At 39.9% G+C, this 21,309-nt stretch overlaps 1 protein-coding gene and 1 long non-coding RNA gene across 2 annotated transcripts; one reads left to right on the plus strand and one right to left on the minus strand.

The window, feature by feature from the left end:
• Window positions 1-514: 514 nt before the first annotated feature.
• Window positions 515-13,347, minus strand: LOC309720350. Its single transcript, XR_014280472.1, has 3 exons — window positions 13,061-13,347; window positions 12,698-12,831; window positions 515-2,335 (listed from the first exon to the last, which is right to left on the minus strand). It is a non-coding gene; the product is annotated as an uncharacterized lncRNA (long non-coding RNA).
• Window positions 13,348-15,898: 2,551 nt separating this feature from the next.
• On the plus strand, window positions 15,899-19,736 carry six3a (SIX homeobox 3a). The gene is made up of 2 exons (XM_082558364.1): window positions 15,899-16,985; window positions 18,735-19,736. The coding sequence occupies exons 1-2, from the start codon at window positions 16,294-16,296 to the stop codon at window positions 18,925-18,927; spliced, it is 885 nt and encodes a 294-aa protein (XP_082414490.1). The 5' UTR covers window positions 15,899-16,293; the 3' UTR covers window positions 18,928-19,736.
• Window positions 19,737-21,309: the final 1,573 nt, after the last annotated feature.

Consider the following 21,309-nt stretch of genomic DNA (forward strand, 5'->3'; position numbering starts at 1 on the left):
AACCACTTGCATATCAACTCTGACTCTCATTTAAAATAACGGAATAAATTAATAAATAAGCCTTTTTATATTTTAGTCTGCACTTTCTTTTTCTCAGACTAGAGTTATGGGAAAGCCTGAGGGAAGTGAAACTCAATCAGCCAGGTACTGTTAGATAAGTAACAACAAGGCTTTTATCGGGTAAACAATCGATTAGACCACATTATTCTCTTTTACAGATTTCTATGGTGTGTTCAGAGTGTCTTTTTACAGATGCCAACAATGGAGACTGTTTCTTTTCTTTAATACACACCATTTTAAAGCTTTGGATTAAAAAAAAAGGGAAGGAACTTTTATGTTTTTCAGGAACTGAATTTCCCTGGTGGAAAATAACAAATGCTGGTTTTAGCCGATGGCTGACATACTGAGAATACTTTATGGTGCCTGAGAGGTGTCAGGGGGGCATAACTACTAACAAAACGAGTAGATACAATTTTATAATATATTTTTATTTTTAACTAAAGAAACATGACAAAGCTCAGATTTGAATACAATGAAAGCAAAGAATACAAATGATGTTTATTCATATGGGACATGTCAGGCAAGTTACATAACCCATAAAACAGCCAAATACGAAATGCAATGCAATACATTTTAATACATTTTACATAGAAAATTAAGCGTTTGCAATTTGCAACGAAGCAAATTATAAACTGTTTGTTTGGTGAATGAACATCAGTCGGTTGGAAATGCATGTTAGTTGTATGCAGTGCAACTAAATGCTGCATCTGCATGTTTTTTAGGAACAGTTAACACACTACTATCGCATGACATGAGAGCTAAAGAGTGCAAATACAGTAAGACCTACACCAAAAAAAACGTTTTGGGTCTATTACCATGTGGGGATTTTCAGAGATACAGTGCCATTGTTAATTTTACAAGTTCTGTTTTCTTCTTCTTTGTTAGAACAATCAAATCATCTGCAGCCTCAAAGTCTGTTTGGAGGGGAGACGTTATAAACGGTCTCCTACAGTTGATCCCGATGGAAATGAAAGTGGGGATAGATTCTTTAAAGATCTTGCCTGAACTTGAATGCTCCAGTTCTCCCAGTTTTCAGGACTTTTTTGTTGACCTGGCATGCTTATTAGGATTTCAATCTGAGTCTTCAGCAGGAAATTCAAAGACAGAGTTTGATGACAGAGATGAGTTTGTGCCTCTTTCTTCTGTCTTTCTGTTGTGTATGATGTCAGTTTTCTTCTAAAGAGAAAGCAAATTTTAAGGCTGACGTAATGACACTCAAATACAGTCAGCTGGCTGAGATTACATTATCTACATTATCTGATATCTAACTCCCCACCTAAGTGCCTGAATAACTTACAATTTTGATAATTAGCTGTTGCTTACTGACTGACTGCCTGGCTGCATGACTGATGGCCATATTGACTGGCTGCCTGTCTGTCTGCCATACTGACAAACTGGATGACTATTGAGGCTCAGTCCTGCTATGTGGTGAGATCATCATCACTGGCAAGTGCAACAAAAGACTGATGGGAAGAGGCTGTCTATGTGTGTGTGGGGGTGTGTGTGCAAGTGTGTGATGGCTTCATTCCTGTATTAACACAGTTCTCTCTGTGGATGAGTCAGTAGGCCAAGCCTGACCATCATCCTCTCTCATCTCCCTTTCTCTGTCACACACATACACAAGAAATCAAAAAGCTCTCAGCACACACACACACATACACACACACACACACACACACACACACACACACAAAATGTAGGCTTAGGGTGAAGTGGTGCTTAGAAGAAGCGAACTTGGGGTCAGGGTAGAGAGAGAGAGACAAGAGAAGGGACAGATAACACTTCTGTGGGAGACACTATGTTTTATTTTCAGTGCATCATAAATGGCTGTTTCCATTGACTAATCCTTTAATTTTAAAACCTGACATCTCCTCTAAACTATTCATAAACTACTCTACATTTTACAATCATATCATAGTTTTATTTTATTCCAGGGCTGACTCTTTTCTTCTGCTTTAAAGCACGAGCTATGAGATAAAGAAAGGAGCAGACACAGAGAAGTGACAGAAAGAGCAGAGCCAGTGTTAGGAGGAACACATGGGGGAGAGGATTTAGTGTAACACCCAGCTGTCTACCTGTCTGTCTGACTGAGGGAAAGTGGGGTTTTCAGTGTAACACAGAGCCAAGCTGTTCTCCTCAGCGGCGGGTAAAAGTGTGTGTGTATGTGTACTCTCCTTGCTTGCTTGGTCTCAGGGGCGCCATGGTGAGGAGGAGATAGGCAGACGACCAAATTCTCTCTCTCTCTCTCACTCTCCTGTCTCCAGTATAGATGTCTCTATATGAACACAAAGCGAAAGAGAGAGGATGAGAGACACAGAGAAAGAGAAAAACAGAGGGAAGGTAACAACAAAACAGACCCTCTCCATGCCAATGCAAAACCCCACTGTACCTCTGTTGGTCTCTCCTTCTGTTTTTGTCTTGTTTCTGTCAGATGAATCTCAATCCCCTGCTTTGAGGATATATGACTTCTCAGCTCTTTCTCTTCTTACAGTCTCTCTATTTCTTAAGTATTTTCTCTTTTTTCCCATTTCTCTATTAACCCCTTTGTTGTCCATCTTTTTATCCCACCATCTTTTCTTCCCCTAAAAAAGGGTATATGAGCAGTTTTATGCATTTGTTTATTTATTTTGCTTTTTAGATTCATCTATATGTAACTGTTCTCTTTGTTAATGTATGTTTTTACATATTTAATCTCACGGGTTATCCTCTATGTGAAATTATTGACTACATGGGTTTTATTTAGCAATATGTGCAGCTGAAAATTCTTAGTATATGAACAGAAGGATAAAACTACCTTTATTTTGGTTTGTAAAGAGTAATTATAAATGTTGTATTAATGTCTTTTAATGTGTTACAGTAAATTTGATTTACTCTACATTCAACTAATGTATTCTATTATAAAGGGACAAGGTTAGTTTCCATTTCTTTACATAGTAAAAATATTGTTGATCATGTGATAGTATTTTCCATGTGTACATGTCTTTTTTGTACCCTGCTAGTTTTCCAAACCATGTATAAATCAATTATTTAAAGCAAATGTGACACCAAACTGGTTTTAAAACACGTTGTTATTGTTGTTTTATTAACAAAGCTGTAATAGAAAACTAACTGCAAAAGAAAAAACTTTTTCAATATGGACACTAAATATTTTCCTTGTCTTGTATAAAAAACTATTTTCAATTCAGATCCTCTTGTTAAACTTCACAAACTAGAAACAGAAGCTGTAAAGTAAACTGAAATAGCACCTACCTGCCACCTGCAGAGACAGAAGACACACAAGAATAGAGAGCTAGAATGGCAAATACAATAGAGGAGGAAATGTTATCATATACGGCTTCAATGATTAATATTTTACGTGGTTTCTCAAGAGAATAATCTACATCATATAGAGATGCAATTTCCATAATGCACACATCCTCATTTCATTAGAGGAAAACCCTATAAAATGGTTAAAGGCCTGAATAATGATGCAGCGGCAATTAAAATGGCGGATAACCCAGCGGACCTGCAGGCAGTTATCCTTAATGAGATAATAATAATCTCTGCTCTTTTTTTCTCTTTTAACAACTTACATCATTGTCGTGCTGCTTAAATATGGTTTATGCTCCGGATTCATCAAAAAGAAAAAACCTTGATAAGGGGCGTAGGTGACTGTTTTGTTCATTATGAGGGAGGTCGCTGTCTTTTTTTGATGACAAAATTTATTAATGATCAAATGTTTTTAAATAAAGTACAAAGAGTGCATGGGAACCTCTTTATTGGGTGAAACAGCTGAAGTTGTCCTTTATTGTTTGTTATTATTAATCTGATTCTTGGTGTACAATAAAAGTTATTTTTTTGTTTTTTGGATTTTATTTTAAAATGTGTCAGCTGTGATTCTGGAACAAAAAAAACCTTGAAAAAATCTTGAAGAAATATGATAAACTGAAGGGGGAAAAGTGTTGAACAGACAGCCTGCATGTGAGGATATAAATAGACGCGAGACTTCACAAGTCCAAACACAAAAGCGTTCTCAGGGAGCAGAGGAGGGATGCAAAGTGCTAAACTCACCAGCACCCAGTGACGTGGTGATACTGGTCGTTTTCCTGCCGGGGGAAGATTTAATAAACGCAGAAAAACAAACACGGTCTGTGCAGTGACGGGGTTGTTGCGAGGTGAGGACGGTGGCACACTGGACACATCCTCCTGTAGGAAGGAAGCGGAGTTGTGGAAAAAAAGCAAACAGGAGCCACGGACGGGTCTCTTTAACCCCGCCGTGAACTCGCGACCCTACCATCCGACTACTTCCCATTACCTCTGCACGACATTTAGCCCACATACCGCAGAGCGCTCACGCACACGCAGCATTGTGTGGGTCTGTTTGGATGGGGTGGAGGGGAGCAAGCGAGGGCGGCGGCGTGCTGTTCATGGAAGGGTCAAAAGAATGAAAACTACCGTGTTCACAGGGCAATTACAAAGTGCGGACGCTGGATGGTCTGTGCAGCCTCAGCCGACAGGGAGAGAAAATATTAGGCTGAAGCAAAAGGATTTCTTAAAAATATTTTTTTCTCACTTTTGGCTAATATTAAACTTAAAGTTAAATCTCTTTTTATCTCATTTGATGGTGGATTTAATGGGTAAAATCAACATTGAGTAAAAAACAAACAAAACAAGAACAACCCGTTCTGAAATTTGGAAAAACCTTTCTTCTTTTCTTTTCTTTTCTTTTCTTTTCTTTTCTTTTCTTTTCTTTTCTTTTCTTTTCTTTTCTTTTCTTTTCTTAACGTCTAATTTTAAATTGTATGATAACGCAAATAGCCTGCCTCAAACCTCATTATAATCTCGATATTATTGCTGCATAACAAGAAATTTATCAAAAAGAAAAGCGTCACTATTTCCCAATCCAATCAATCTAAGTTAAGGCTCGTTATGAGCGTGCTGTACTAGTGCTCCAGTGTGAACTTATCTGAGTGAATTTTCTGCAAAGAAAAAAGCTCGTTTGGATCTTATTTTGCTTAACAACTAAAAGTCGCATTAAAGCAATAAAATAGTGACGCCTTTGATGACTCCCGTCAGAATTAATTGCTCTGCATACTGTCAGACTGTTTCATTAGGATGTTTACAAATCTGTCATTAGCTGTAAAGACTAATTATGGGTAAAGTATCAATAACTTTAAGCAATTGTAAATTTAATATTCATCTAATTTGGACTATATAATATTAAGACGTTCTGTTGCGCATTTTTACTTACTGTGCTATTCCGGGTGTTTTTCGACACTTACAGTCTATTGGACATTAGACAGCTTTATCCTATCTGCTGAAAGGCAAGCTGATACGCTACTGTGTCGAGCTCGCAATTTCAATCTATAGTGTTTTCTTCTACATGGCTGTGCCATAAAGGGTTACGTTCTTTTCTGTTAGATGTATATTTTTTCACATATATTTCTTTTTCTCTGATATATAGTCTGTGTCTAATGCTTTTAGATTATTTCTTCTTCTGATGGAGTAAAGCTGCCTCTAAATGTTAAAGATAATAGGTTAACTGAGTGGAAAGGTCGTGGTTGCTTAAGAAGAGAAATGAAGCGGCCACAGGAGACACGACGGAGGGCAGATCCACAACTACAGCTGCCACACATGAATGTTTGATAAGCGGGCGGGATAATGGCTTCTTAAATCAGTCAAACATAAACATCTCCATCACGCTCTGACATCTGCCATCCATAATAATCTAAACCTGAATAATGAACGAACAACAACAAAAACGCTGAAATATCTCAATGCGCCATATAGGAAGGCGGATATAGGTCAAGTTTGTTTTGTTCGGTTTATGTTAGTATGTATGTGCTATTGCAATACTTGCGGTGACTGTCGCTTTGTGGCCTGGGTATCACTTCAGGGTTTTTGTATATGCGCAAGTAAGCTGCACAGAAAAGATTGCAGGTCATATGCAGGCTCCACTGATTTCAGCAGCGTGTGTTTGAGCCCAGTGCATGAAAATATTATGGTTTCAGTAGTAAGGACTGGGTGAGTGCACAGCCCACTAACCTGATACAAACTACTGATACTGCAAAAGCCAATCAGCCTTGTGTGGAGGCAAAATTTACCCCCCACACACTCAGATAGGAAATAATAATAATAATAATAATAATAATAATAATAATAATAATAATAATAATAATAATAATAATAATAATAATGTATTTGAGCATTAATAAGTTAAACTAATTTTAATGACAGGCTAAAAAGAAAAAAAGAAAAATTGAGAAAATAAAATATTGATGAGATTATATATTAACGGTATGATAGAAGTTGTGTGTCTAATAATGGTCATTTTCTATTTAACCTGTTGCACCTTTCTTTTCTTTTCCTTTCCTTCCCTTTCCTTTCCTTTCCTTTCCTTTCCTTTCTCCCCCCTCCCTCCCCTTTCTCTCAGACATCAGCTATTGATCCTGGGAGTCAAATGGAGATGGGTAGCCTACACAAATCAGATTGGACTGGCTCTGTTCACCCGTGAGTAACCGGCTCATCGGTCGCAGCATCCCTCCGTTATTATCTTGTAAACTAATATCTAGTTATAGGACGGTTAGTTCCGTTCCCCGTTTCTGATTGGCTGCTACGGTGACGTATTCGATAAACACACACCTAAGACTGTGTAAAAACAAAAGTCACGACACCTACGCCTAATCTGTTGCCTAGCAATAGATTGATGTAGCTAAGTTTCGGGAACAATTAGGTAAATAGTTCAGCAACTTCTTTTCTTCTTCTTTCCCCCTGCACACTCGGATGAATGCAGGTAACTTAAAACACCATGTAGCTTCAGTTTTGTCCACTGGGTATTCCATTAAACTTCTTCAAAGGCTGAGTGGCCAAACAATAAATAAATATTGCAGACTGTACTTACTAGACTTTGCATAAATATAAGTTACTTCGGATTAAATATTTATGTTCTCCAAGTGAAATAATTATATTTAAGAGTCGTCTAGTAGCCTCATCATGAACTTATATAAGGCAAGTCTGTTTCTCTGAGACTTTTTATTCGTTTAATTCATTCAAATAAACTTTAATATGCACCTGGGGCTGTCAAAGCAGCTGTGTTGTTAAAGTAGTTATTTCATATTAATATTAATATCCTTGAAGTGGAGTCCAAGTGGGAGAGTACCCTTAGATTATTTTCACAAAATCCCTTAAAGCAAAGTAAACGCTATAGTAGGCTAAATGATTTTAATGCAAGCCAAATCTATCCAAATATACAAGCAAAATAGGTAAACTTCTAAATGCGATTGTGCCTCACATAAAACCAACCCATATTTCTACTTCTGCCGAGAAAACCTTCATGATCCAACTTTGATACTGTTCTTTCTCTGATATGCTACCTTCCTGCTTGCCCGGGCACTCTGTGCATGAATTGTTCTCCCCAACAATAATTACAGCCGTGGAAGCAGACAATCCCATGCACACTGAGCGGATATGACATGGCCCACCTCTTTTACACTTCATGCCTACCTCAAACTTGACTTGGGGGTAAACGGGCAATCGAGAGGAGTAATGTCAAAAGCTGCAGTCAAGGAGAGGAGAGGACAGGGGAGAGAGAGGGGGAGAGCGAGTAAACCAAATTATGCCGCAAGCTAAGGAAGCCAATTTGAAACAACGGAAAAAGGCAAAGGATATTAACATGTTATTTGATCCTAGCAAGAGATTAAGAATAAACAGGAAATGTATCTAGATATTTAAAAAAAAAAAACAACAAAAAAACTCAGAAACCGAACCAAGTGCAAGCTCAGTCACAATAAACATTCAAAAAAAAAAAAAAACAAAAAAAAAAAACCCTCCACACAAACACAAAAACCTATGACAGTCCAAGGGAAACAGGATATGTGTTCATTGTTCTACAGGTGAGCTTGACACGAAGATGATCGTTCTCCTAAACTGCAAAAGAATTCATGGAAAATGGAAAATTTAGTTTAACAATTTATAAATTAAAATGTGAGCGAGAAAGATGCTAGGTGCATGCTTCGCTATCACACAATCATCCAAACAATCAGCATGTGACACGGAAATATGGGTTAAACTGTGACTGTGACCTTCACATAGTCACGCGAAAGGGGAGGGTGGATTACTCAGTCTGGATCTATAGATTTCTTACATTACTCTATTACAAACTGAAGCATCAATTAGAGTTTTATCCACTGAGGAAATTAGGCTCTGTAGGTTTTGTTGATGATGAAGGGCTATTCTATTGTGAGAGAGGCAGCAACTGCATGTACTAGAGCATTGCATACTGGTTAAACTTATGGAAAAATCCAGCATCTTATATTGTGGAATGCAATGTAGGTAGATGACAGGTTGAACTTAAATACAAAATTTAGATTGTTAAACCACGATGTGCTGCCAGAACAATTTCAGGTTCTTGACATCTAAAGTCTAAAGTCACTGGAAGGACGGGGCACAGTTCTTCCAAAAGTTCTTTGCTCATTTGATGTTTTGTCAGTTGATGTCTGTGAAAGCAACTGCATATGATTCGTATGATTTTCATACTCTGCAAGCCATCCAGGGAGCCCTCATGAACTTTGGATGGGGGCAACATCATCCTGGAATGGTCCACTTTCATCAAGACAGAACTGTGTCGTAAAGCTAAAAGTGTTCACTCAAAACCACTCTGTATTAATATACTGCAAATGTTCCCTCTAAAGGGACAAGTGGAACCAGATTGTGCCAGTAAAGCGCACCCCACAGCATACCAGAGCTGCCAGTCCCCTCACGGAAGGGTCAAAAGTTCATGTTTTTCCTTTAATATGTCACCTGTCTGTATTTATAAAGCTTGTCTTATAAAAAAGATAAAGAACCCTAACCAGGCTCCCAAGCAGCCACAATGTAAATGTACTTCACTGAGTAAAAAAATCTTGTGGTTACAGTTTTATTCTGTAAAAGTGGAAAAGAAGTTTTAGCACAATTTTTTCACTATCAAAAGTAATACTGCAGTTATTTAGATTACACCTTTCGCTGATGTACTGGGATTTTATTGCTGTATAACTGCTGTGGAAGTAAAACATAAAAACATAAAACATGCATGATTTCCCACTAAAATGAAGGATTAATTTAAAAAAAACAGCACAAAATGAAAGTATTAAAGCAACAGTACCACGTGTTCAGTATGTGAGTATTTAAACTTTCTGTTATGGATGTACTGAGTTTACCTGTATTACGTCAATGAAAAATTAACTGGGGGCTGGAGGTGAAAGCCGCATCATTACATAATATCTTCAAATGATCATGTATTTGGGTGTAACATATTCTTCTTTAGGAGTGTTACATAGCTATAGTTGTCAAATCAATGTAACTTAACTGAAAACAAAATAACTGCATGAAAGTTAAAGAACTTTTCACCCGTCTTATGTGTATTTTTTTCTCATTCACATCTCTACTGCCATATCACTAGCTCGCAAATAAGTGGCTATTTCATTACTGAAATGTTAAAATGGAAAAGGTCATCTGCGGAGCATGTGGCCAGCCCAGCAGCATCTAAACAGGGGTTAAAAAGGCACTACGTGGCCAAAGTGTTGAGTAGCCTCGACTGTGTGCATGCTGTCTGTGGTATCCACATCTCTCACATTAGTAAGCTTTGAGAGCGACCTGTCAGCCACAGTAATTACAGCTTGTCAGCTCCTGTGACACCGGGCTAAAGGGCCATCTCCGCAACTCCTATCTGCATCTCAGAGACTGAGCGCTTAATCAGCCTAGACAGGCAAATCCAAAACAGTCAGATTTTTTTTTATGTAATTCTGTACATATTTTTTTTTAAGTACCAATCTGGTTATACTGTTAGTTCTATACAGGACAATTTGAGATCTACACATGCAGATTAATGAAGATTCTTCAGGGGTTAGGTGCTGGGAGATAAGAGTGCTGTGAGAGTAGGGGGTTGCTTTGCTTTAAAAATTGTTCAGCTGTTTAAAAAATTAAATAGGAAAACGTATAAGGCAAGGTGAGCATCATATGTAGCGCCTGGGGCAATGCATTCGATATGCAGCCATTATATTTATTTCTCTGTTTCTCTGTCTCCAAATCAGCCTATCCACCTGGAAGAGTGAACACGAGGCCTCCTCCAGCGCTGTGTCATATTGCTGCACATCTGTAACACGGAGGACCAGGCGCCTGAGCGGTTAAACCGCTGCTGGAAAGGGCGCCATGAGAAAATGCGCATTAAATACGTTGTTGACGGTATGAAGAAAGGGATTGTGTAAGTAATGACATTACTTAAAAACCTTCTTTTCCCTTTATAACAGATATGGAAATCAAACTGTTTTCTGTCACTTTTACCAGCAGGTGATAAAGTGCCAACAACCGTGAGAATATAGTTTGGGCCACTTTATCACCTGCTGGCTGCTGGTGGATGTAGATTTGGCAAAACAAAGTGTACATTATCGTGTGCAAACATATTTGACTTTACTTTTCTGTTTATTTTATCTTACAGTCTGTCAGATAACCACTTCTCAAAGCTAGAGGGTACAAATGCAAATTTTCCTTCGCAAACGAAGAATCAAAAGTTGGATTTTGGTTTTAGTCCTTCCTAAAATTTGGTGTTCCCACCTGTTTTTTTCCTTCTTTCTCTCTCTCTTTTTTAAATAATGACTGGCGATGAGGGAGAGACTAGACGAGTCTAATTGATTTTTAAGTGGTGTCTCTGTGGTCTAGAAGAGCAAGAGGGGAGTCCACTTCAGGGAGCTGCCAAACTCCTCTAGTTTGTACCTGAATTGAGGGGCAGTGATGTGTTGCTGATGCGGCTCAACAAGCCTCACTAGGGGCCAGACGAGGGGTGGACAGAGGGGCCAGAGCCCGATCTGTCCTCGGTGCTCTCGTGGGGATGGAGGGTGATTATAAATGAACTTACTTCTGCAGGGGCAATAAGCTGACATGTCAAGCCTCATTCACCAAACAATAGAAGACATATGGTTTGTAATACGTGCACGCAAACACAAACACCCTCTTACGCCTATGTCTTGTCTCAGAACACACTTCTAATGACTGTTTTTTTTCTTTATCGATTAAACACATTTTAAGTAAATATATAGCCTACGTATAATTTTACGTTGTAGTCCAATATGTATTAATCTACATGGAGAAAAGCCCTTTTGCACAAATTTAAATATATAATGAAAACATTTGGATTCCTAACGCCATATTCCATGAAGAGGAGACGTACCCACACACAAACATGTACACACGCAAATACACACTGCATGCATGCATCATAGAACCGGGCCTGCAGAGAAAAAGCAACACTCCCTGAGTGAGCGGAAGAAAAGGAGGTGGGGGAGAGGGAGGCCGGCTTGCAGCTCCACTCTTCCAGGGTCTCACACACAAGATCCGGGCGCACGGCTCCATTGAGAACGAGGAGGCTTTTGCATGGAGGTTCATTAGAAGTAACGAGTTGACACAAGGTAAATCTTAATGTTGAGGCGCCTTTCTCTACCGGCCCGGGGAGGAGCCCTCATTAACTGTCGCTAACAACCCGTGTAAATACACTGATTGGACAGCTCCGATACAAGCTCCCAGCCCTGCCAGGAAGTCCCCCTAATGAGACCACACAATAAAAACAATAAAAGAAAGGAGGGAGAGAGAGAGAGAGATGTTAAAACTTTTGTAAAAGCTTTACTATTAAAGTTGGAGCCACGTTTACAGATCAGTCACATTTGCGGTGAAAAAATGTTTTAAATTCAATCATGGCGTTTTTCTGTTTCTTTAAGTTTAAATTTAGACACTATTGTGCGTCGTGCATGTATCTGCAAACGTAAACAGAGGTTTTGCCTATTGCTTACGTGATCACAAGTTGTTATTGAGTGGCTGTTTTAAGATATTGCAACCGACTTAATTGTTTTGGCGCTTGAGTTCACTATGGAATGAACCAAATCGTAACAGCGTCACATATGCAGGTCTAATATATATTTTTAATGCTTTTAAAAAATAGAATGCAGTTGTTAAAGCTGCTGACTATATGCTTAAATCGTATTTTTGCACTGCAAAAAATATCCAATTTGTTTTCATTTCGTAAAAATTTCCTCATATGCGGTAAAAAAAAAAAAAGAAGATATATTCCAGTGGCACAAATTTTATGCATAGCATTTTTTTTTTAAAGAAAGCGGTATAATATTTCTAAAGAAAGCGGAGTTCTGCATTTCTTGTACTAACTTAAAATTTTTACGAGAAACTTTAAACAGAGGCAGACAAAGTTATATCAGATTGAGATGTCTCCTTCTACATCCTTCTCCCAAATGTATGATAGAGCCATTCATTTTCCCCAAAATAACCCCGTATTTTTAAAACTTAGTGCTACATTAAATGACACCTTTAGACTGATACTTTTTACAGTGTGGGGAGAAAGCAGAGACTCCGTACCCTGGACTAGCCAGCAAAGGGATGGAGGCGATTGTGCGCCCGTCCCGACAGCATCACACATCTGCTCTGCAAAGACAGATCTCCCCGATTCTCGGTGAGAGAAAAGTCAGATAACACCAAATGTAACTTTTCTGATCTAAAGGATAGATTAGCCTCATATCAAGGTCTGTTAAGGTTTTTTTTTATGCTTAATTCCATATTTTTGTTTAAATAAATGAATTGTCCGCAAAAATAATGACTCGACAACGTCGCAGACGGAACTTACAGACGTTGCAGCTCGATTTCCATCCTACTTTTGGACAAACTGACCAGTGAAATAACCGTGAAGCGGTGCCATCTCCAACGACAGCTTCCAAGCTCAAATGGTGACCGCTCGTTGACTGGAGCCAGCTTACAGCCCTGCAGGAGACAAGAACGAGCAAGGTGGGGGGGAAAGGTAATTCCTAATATTCTGAGAGAAAAACACAAGCGTTGAGTTTCCACGTGATTAAAATAAAATTGCATTTCTCTGTTGGCAGGATAATAATAAATGCATCCTCTGACGCGTGCGAAAATAAATTCAGCAGAAACTAGACTGCCTTGTTCTAAGAGAAAAGCAAAGGAGAAAACCTTTTTTTTTTGTACGTACCAGTCATTTCTCCAATGTGTCTGTGTAATGTTGAGATGAATCCAGGATGGAGCAGTAGGCACATGTGCCTCTCCTGTGTTTGCCAGGAGGGGTGTGCTGCCTTTTCTGGGAAGCTTCTGCCAAACCGGGGTCAACGAGGGAGCAAAAAATAAAACAAGACCCTTTCTTTCGTGCCTTCTCTTTCCCTCTTACCTTTTACAGTCAACACCTTTTCTTTCTTTCTCTCATCCGGTCCCCTTCTCCCTCTCTCACTCCCAAACGTGACGTAACATCAGCTTTGTTTATTTGCTCCCCTTATTGGAACAGACAGAAAAAGAAAAATAACTACTTAATGGAGATTAACGAGCACTTTTAGACGCAATATGTTCCGATAAGACTAACATATCGTGGTCAATGAACAGTATTACCCTATTATATTAAGAACTTTTAAAAAAACACAGTAGTAACTTGTTTTATTTATACAAAACTTTTCTACACAAAGTTTGACATTCCATTTAACGCTCTGCCAAAAGGAATGGGAAGCGAGATCCGGCTGCTTAACAGACACGGACGCCTGTTCCTGCTTGACCAGCATATTTCCAGTTTTTAGCATGCAAAATGCTGTTTGTGTTGTCTTGTTTGGAGGTTTAGGCTGTAAGTAAACGGAGAAGACGCTAAATGCTCAATGTGCATTCAGAGCTCTCGTCCCCCGCTGCTAGGAACATTCAGCAAGCTCTCGGATAAACACACAATTACGGCAGGTGAATAAACTTGTTTGGGAGGTGTTAATTACATGCTTAACGTAAACAAAAGCCATGTAAAAGAATGTGAATTACCAGTGGCTTTTCTCCTTCAATCCCCATTCAGGTTTTACATTTCACCTCTAGTCTTTTCTAAGAGTGATTTCCGAATTGCCTGCGAGGGCTACTCCCAAACAAGGCTCCTCCAAAACATAATGCTACATAATACCTGCAGCCTTGGGTTGAATGGTGATCAGCTAAATTGGTACACCAGGAACCCGGTCAGGTAGGAGGCTTTGCATATTTGGAGAAATGCTGCTAAGCCCACACTCTCAACTTCATGTTGGGGTCGTGCATGTGTGTATATGTGTGTGAGAAAGAAAGAGAAAGAGGAGGGGGTATAGGCTAGGAGGTTAGTTTTAACACCAGCATGAAAATACCAGCCTTTACTTCCAGTCCACAGAGCTTTCCAACGGGACCAATTCAAGTGCCACTTGGAATTAGTCCTCCTGAGGTTCGTATAGGACAGCAGTGGGCAGGTTTGATCCCATACTCTACCCTGCCCCCACACGCACAAACACGCGCGCAAACTCCAGAAGTAACACACGAACCAAACGCCTGACCCTGCTGCAAGATCATCACAACGCCCACTCTGCATCACATACACCTCCAGACACAGACACTCCGCAGCCCACTCCTGCACGCACATGTTCGCACGAGTTAAAGCACTGCTTTACCTAAAACGCGTTTTAGTGCGCCAGTGTTGGCTAATTGCTCGGCGGCAATCACGTTGTTTAAGCGCGTCAGGTAAGGTTTGTGGTGGACATAAACAGGCAGCACTGACTATACATGCACACTGAGGTACTCACTGTCCCTCCAAGCTTGAAGTCGTTGGTCAGCCGGGAGAATGTGTAACTCGGAGTGGGGAAAGGGAACGTTTTGAATTCCTGAATGATTTTGTAGAAAGGCGGCTTAGGATCATTATGTCAGCTTTGCTGAGGGTGGATTAAGCGAAGTCCAGATTCTATGCCCTGCATACGGCTCTTTCACAATGTGAGCACTGTTCGTGTTAGACTGAATTCACACTATTTTAACACCCTATAAGCTCTGTCTAAATATGAAGCCGGTTTAGCCATAAACATGAAAATCACACCGCCGTGGCTACCACTACTACCACTAAAAGCCGAGTCCTATGACTGAATGTGGACATTGATCATGTCCTTGCCACTAGATCAAATAAATGAAATAGCTTTTATGTCCCCAAGAAGCTTTCATGTTGCCATTTGATTGTAATTCCAATACTAGCCTAATAGTTTTAATTAGAGGGCCGGGCCATAAAAAACGCGATAAACTGTTAAAAGGGCGATGCCACTGGCAAATTAGTTTTCCCACTACAATGCCGTGATCTTTGTTCAATCAACACAATGCTGCGCGTCGATATTAATTTGTAACAATAAATTCTGTTGGTTGGAGAGAAGGCAACGGGCAGGGGGCCAGGACTGCACCCAGCGTCCCAGAGGCAGGGCCGGGGACAGCAGGAGGGGGAGCGGCATCACTGCAGTATACCCCCGGACAAGTACCCACCCATCACAAAGTGACCACACAGAACAGCTAGGCCGAGTAAAGTCATGCGCGGATTATGTCATAAAATTACAAACATGCAGTTTTTTAGACCATCGACGGATCCAGGGCAAAAAACAAACAACAAACAGAAACAAAAGACAAAAACCCTCAAAGGCTTAAGGGACTACACCATATTTTTTTGTTTTTTCAAAAGAAAAAATAATGTAAAGCGATTACTTGTATCTATGAAAAGGAAAATGTAACCCAGAAGACTAACGCTTTCATTTCCGTCGCACAAAAATGAATGGAGTGATCAAAAGATTCTAAAAAGTAGCTACTACAGGAAAAACTATACAAAAACAATGTGCAAATTGACTCGCTTCTATTCAAAACGTGTATTCCCGAGTTGCAGTCATTGGTTGTCCATTTGTCACCCATTTAAAGCTCCCTCTGCCTCCCTCCCTCCCTTCCCGTCTCTGCTAAGCATCTCCAGTCTACATATCTTCTTTAGCTTTAACGAGCCTCGTTAAGATCGCAATAATATTCCACCCTCTAATTGCTCATTCCATTCAGCAGATAGGCGAGCATTGGCTTGTGCCTGATGCGCGCGATGCGGTGGGAGGGTTGCTGTGGAGATCGGAGACTCTGATAACCCCCTGTGCATGCTGCACAAGTGGTGAAAGCCTCGCGCTACGTACTGGCTAATGATTGGCACGCTTGACAGTGATTGGCAGGGCTGCCATGACAACGCTACAACGACACCAAGAAGACCAATAGAAAAGGGAAACAAAATGTTTCAATGCTACACTCAACGGCGGATTTAGGGGGGAGATATTATGAGGCTGGTGTCATTAGGCGATAGCCATTGAATCATTCAATCTTTTTTACTTGCCGTATTTTTCGGTTTTTCCCTTTTTCTCGATAATTTTCTTTCTCTCTCAGGTCATTTCCATGGTTTTCAGATCCCCTTTAGAGCTTTATCCCTCCCATTTCTTCCTGCCAAACTTCGCTGATCGCCCTCTGCTCCTGGCGAACAGCGCTCCCACCACCAGGTCTCCAGAAGACTTGTCCATGTTTCAACTACCGACCCTCAACTTTTCCCCGGAGCAGGTGGCAAGCGTCTGTGAGACGCTGGAAGAGACCGGGGACATCGAACGGCTGGGCCGCTTCCTCTGGTCCTTGCCTGTGGCTCCGGGAGCGTGCGAGGCGATCAACAAGCATGAGTCCATCCTGCGCGCTCGGGCCGTGGTGGCGTTCCACACGGGGAATTTCAGAGACCTCTACCACATCCTGGAGAACCACAAGTTCACCAAGGACTCTCATGGCAAACTGCAGGCCATGTGGCTGGAAGCTCACTACCAGGAGGCCGAGAAGCTCCGCGGTCGTCCCCTCGGACCTGTCGATAAGTACCGGGTACGGAAGAAGTTTCCGCTGCCTCGGACCATCTGGGACGGCGAGCAGAAGACGCACTGTTTCAAAGAGCGGACACGGAGCCTGTTGAGGGAGTGGTACCTTCAGGACCCATATCCAAATCCCAGCAAGAAAAGGGAATTGGCTCAAGCCACTGGACTCACTCCCACACAGGTCGGAAACTGGTTTAAAAACCGGAGGCAAAGAGACAGAGCTGCGGCTGCCAAAAACAGGTTAGTGACTTTTCTGTGTGCCGTCGAAACACGAGTATGCACACAAGTTTGTCTTTAATGCACATTCAAAAGAAAATGCGAGCTTTTTAAAGCCTTATATTGCGATTGGAGACTGTCTAGGAAAAAGATAAGTCTGGCTGTCAGGTGGAGGGACTGCGCTGCGGCGACATTTTGTTATCAAACCCGGATAAACGTCGAAAATATTCCTTTTGTAGATCTCCAGAGTTCTCCTAAGCATAAAAACTTCACTATTATTATTAAAAATTAGCTTTTAAACATTTTTTGCAGATTGATCATTTTTAATGTATTTTAAATTGAATGCAAATTGTATTTAAGAATGAAAAATACAATTAATCTAAAGTTTGGAATTTTAAAAAACTGACTAATAAAATAATACAAACACAAACTACATTTGTTGTCAATCTTGATAAGAGAAAATTGAGCCGAGTTCTTTTTAAACAGAAACTCCTTGTTTATATTTTTACAAGAGGCGAAGCATTCTTGCAACATATGAAGATTATTGAATTTATATTTAGAAAAACCATCCGCTGCAGGATTTGTTTAATTTTACAACTATTTCGCTTGTAAAATTGTAAACAACCTAGTGAATTATTTCAATCAGCTGAAATAAAAACAGGACAGTGTTTAGTTTTTTTAAAAAAATAATAATTATTCTAAAGTTAAATCGTCTTATCTTTACATTTAAACACATATTAAATTGTTAAATTTAGTAAATGTATTTATTTATTTATGTGTATTGGCCAATTTAAGTTCTTAATGCAAGCATTAAGCGTTTTAACATCAAATGTTGCTTAGTGTTGTTGAACTCAACGACTATCTCAAAGGATAATAACGATATTATTGATATCTGAGCATGCGTAGAGAAAAACATCTGAAGACATGGGCTGTATTCATAACATTAAGTGTGGTATCATTCCACTGAAATGCCATAATTGATTAGAAAATACTTTGGAGAGCACTAAGCCATATGAACAGTACTCTAATATTTTTGCTAAATGAATAGATATATTTCCAGGCTGACATTATCCCCACGCGATGGCGTTATTATCATGAGTGGATTGGAGATAAACATTTAGGATGATTGGAGTAACCTGGATCTCGACGTCACTCATTCATACACGTCCCCTACCATCAGACTAAAACACATCTGTGCCAAAGGCTCACGGCAGTTTGTCGTTGTGAGAATACCCATATTTTATTTCAAACAATGATATATAATTATTTTGGGGTTTTAGGCGTGCAAAGTCCTGTTGATGAGCATGAATACACGTGTGCAGAATGAAGAAATAATAATAAACGCTGAACAAACTCAGAGCAGTAACACAGATTTCCAAATGGAAAATGACTTCAAAATGCCTATATCAAAGACAGCAAGTTGGATTTGAAGCTTCCCTGCACTGGCAACATGGATCAGTTATATTCCAAAGTGTTGACTAGGACGTTGATCTCTAAGAAAAAAAAATTAAGTTAAAAAACAACAACAACAACACAGCCCTAGTACATTTCATCCAACATTTGGTAGTCTAAATAGTGATGTGTTTTGTCCCCTGAAAGCTGGCTATTTGATAAAAGCACGCATGCATGCCTGGGGCCGGCAGGGGGAAAGAAAGGCGAGTTTGAACCCCTATTTTGCAGGAGGAGGAGGGGAAGGGGGACATTCTCAGGTCTAATTGCCATTTCTCTCATTTTTTCTCTTTTCCCCCCCTCCTCGTTTCTTTTCTTCTCCAGGCTCCAACACCAAGCAATAGGACCAGCCGGTATGAGGTCCCTCTCAGAGGCCGGTCTAACCCCTCACAGCTCGGCAGAGTCGCCTTCAACCGCGGCAAGTCCCACCACCAGCGTTTCCAGTATGACAGAGAGAGTTGATACTGGGACGTCCATCCTGTCCGTCACATCCAGTGACTCGGAGTGCGATGTATGATACGGAGAAAAAAAACACAAAAACAAACAAAAAGAGAAATATTTACAGGGAAAATGGACCTGAGAGGAAGAAAAAAGACTATGAAATATCGCGGATGAAAAAAGGACCGATTGATATAAATATTAAAATAAAAAGAGTTAAAAGCACGTCGGGTTTTTTTTTTTTTTTTTTTTATTAAAAAGCGCTTTCAAAGGACCCACGCCTCCCCCTCCTCTTCATCCCCCCACACCACCACCACCACCATACTACTAGACTACTTGCATGATGGGTTTTTTTATTTTATTTTATTTTTGATTTTGTAATCAGGGAAATAATCCTGAATGCAAGATTTTCCATCAGGAACATCGATCAGAGGAAATAAAACAGATCGTCTTGGTGTTTTCGTCGCACCTTTTCCCATCTCCGGTTCTAGTCCAAGTGATGATGATGATATGACGGTGAAGCAGCCGCCATGCAGACAAGATGCAATCCTGTTTTTACTTTGTGTTCATCAGACAATCATTTTAAGTCGTAAGCACCTTTTTTTAATACACTTCTGTCACTGCCTGTGGGGTACATGGTCAAAAAATGTCGAACAGAACCGTTTATGACTGTATCAGAATTTTATTTTCGAAATTTTATATTGAATTATGTATATCTCAAATAATGCGATCATTCTCCCGGTCTGTAATATACGTGTAGAAATATGCTTGTACATAATTATTGCTCTCCCCCGTGTCATCCTCTTTTCTATCCCTTCCTCACTTTTCTTGACTTGGTGTTCCTACATAAAATATTTGTCAAAACTTAAAACTGAAGTGCTGTAGGCGTTTTTGTTGGTTTTCTTTGATTATGGGTGGGTTGTTAATGGCAAAAAAACTGAAACAGAAACAAAACCAAAAACATATATATACTCTTCCGTCCACCGGGGTCACTCTGAGCGCTTATTTGCATTTGCCAATGTCATTTCCCTTTCATCGCGTAGTTATTATGTGTCTTGTAGTTACGATTCTAAAGATCAAACGCATTATTCATTTTGCTATACCTCGTTGCATGTTGATGTCTGTATTTCCATCCGATTACGGATAAGGACAGTGATAAGTGGCTAAACACATGTTCATATTGGATCATTATTGGATTGTGGAAGCATTAATGCTCATCGTGGCTTATCCAGCCTCGGAGCAGGTTATTCAGTCAGGGGGCTGGTCTCACCTAAAATTAGTTTGATTTCATTTCAAGTACAGCGTTAACTCAGGATTTCATTATTTGTATCGTCTTGGCGTAGACAGCTTGGTCGTGTGCAGCGACAAAAGCGGCACAACGCTGTAATTCATTTTTAAGTTTGTAATTTTATTTTCCAAAAGAAGACGTCTGCTTTATTTTATGATTACACCCCTGGCTCAAACGTATATGATGCAGGCAAAATCGCCTATATGACTGCCTCAGTCTCCAAATTCTGGCAAATGTCAACGTCATGCAGCACTTAAAAATGTGAGTGCCATTTCCCCTTTTGTTTACCGTTGCTAGTGAATACAGAAATTAAGTAAACGCGCCATTAAATGGGCTAATCACGATGGGACTCCTCCCCTGTCCCAATCTCCCATTGTGGCCCCTGAAAAGAGCTTTTCTTCCTCGGACGAGAACCATTTCCCCCTCCAAAAAAAGGCTTTCTCTCCTGCAGTCCCTTTGCATCCAAATCCCCAACCAATTATTCTGCAGACTAGAGTAGATTTGCCACAGGACACTGTTGCACGAACTGCAGTTTTGGTGGAAACACTTTCTCAGAGATTTGTTTCCTAGAAGCAGCGCTCGGGCTCTCCCCATGTAAATGTGCTACACGCAACTCTGTGATACGAATCGAGTCTGTGAGTGCTGCGGTGGTGTCTTTAGTAACAGAAAGTAGGACAGTAGCCACTGTTTGGTACGGAGAAACCGCAGGACTTTCAGAAACTGAACACTGGCATAAAACCTGCGAAGAGAACTCCAGCAGTGTAAACTTCCATTTATTTAATCATGACAGATTTCTGTCTGATTTTAAAAAGAGAACTAAAGTTTCCTTTTTCCAGCACCCGTTATTACCTGTGGTGTTACAGATGATTCGCAGATCACTACCAGGATATTTTATTTCTTTCCTTTTTATTACTTTTTTTGTAAAAAAAAAAAAAAAAAAGAAAGAAAGAAAGAAAGAAAGAAAGAAAGAAAGAAAGAAAGAAAGAAAGAAAGAAAGAAAGAAAGAAAAAGAAGAAGAAGAAGAAAAGAAAAAGTGAAAGCCTATATACAAATGATCATGAGTGTGCCCACGGAAAATGTGAGGAGGTATTTAAATTTTGAATACAGACCAAGACACCACAAACGCTCCCAATGGAACTACTTCAATGTGTTTTTCTAATGACTTTATTTAGA

This window comes from Aulonocara stuartgranti (genome assembly GCF_965226115.1).
Source record: "Aulonocara stuartgranti genome assembly, chromosome: 13".
Taxonomy (NCBI): Eukaryota; Metazoa; Chordata; class Actinopteri; order Cichliformes; family Cichlidae; genus Aulonocara; species Aulonocara stuartgranti.

Bases quoted from the DNA above. Each gene is read 5' to 3' on its own strand.
- six3a (XM_082558364.1), top strand. From the start codon at position 16,294: ATGGTTTTCAGATCCCCTTTAGAGCTTTATCCCTCCCATTTCTTCCTG. The intron at 16,986-18,734 runs GTTAGTGACTTT...TTTCTTCTCCAG, and splicing joins GCTGCGGCTGCCAAAAACAG to GCTCCAACACCAAGCAATAG.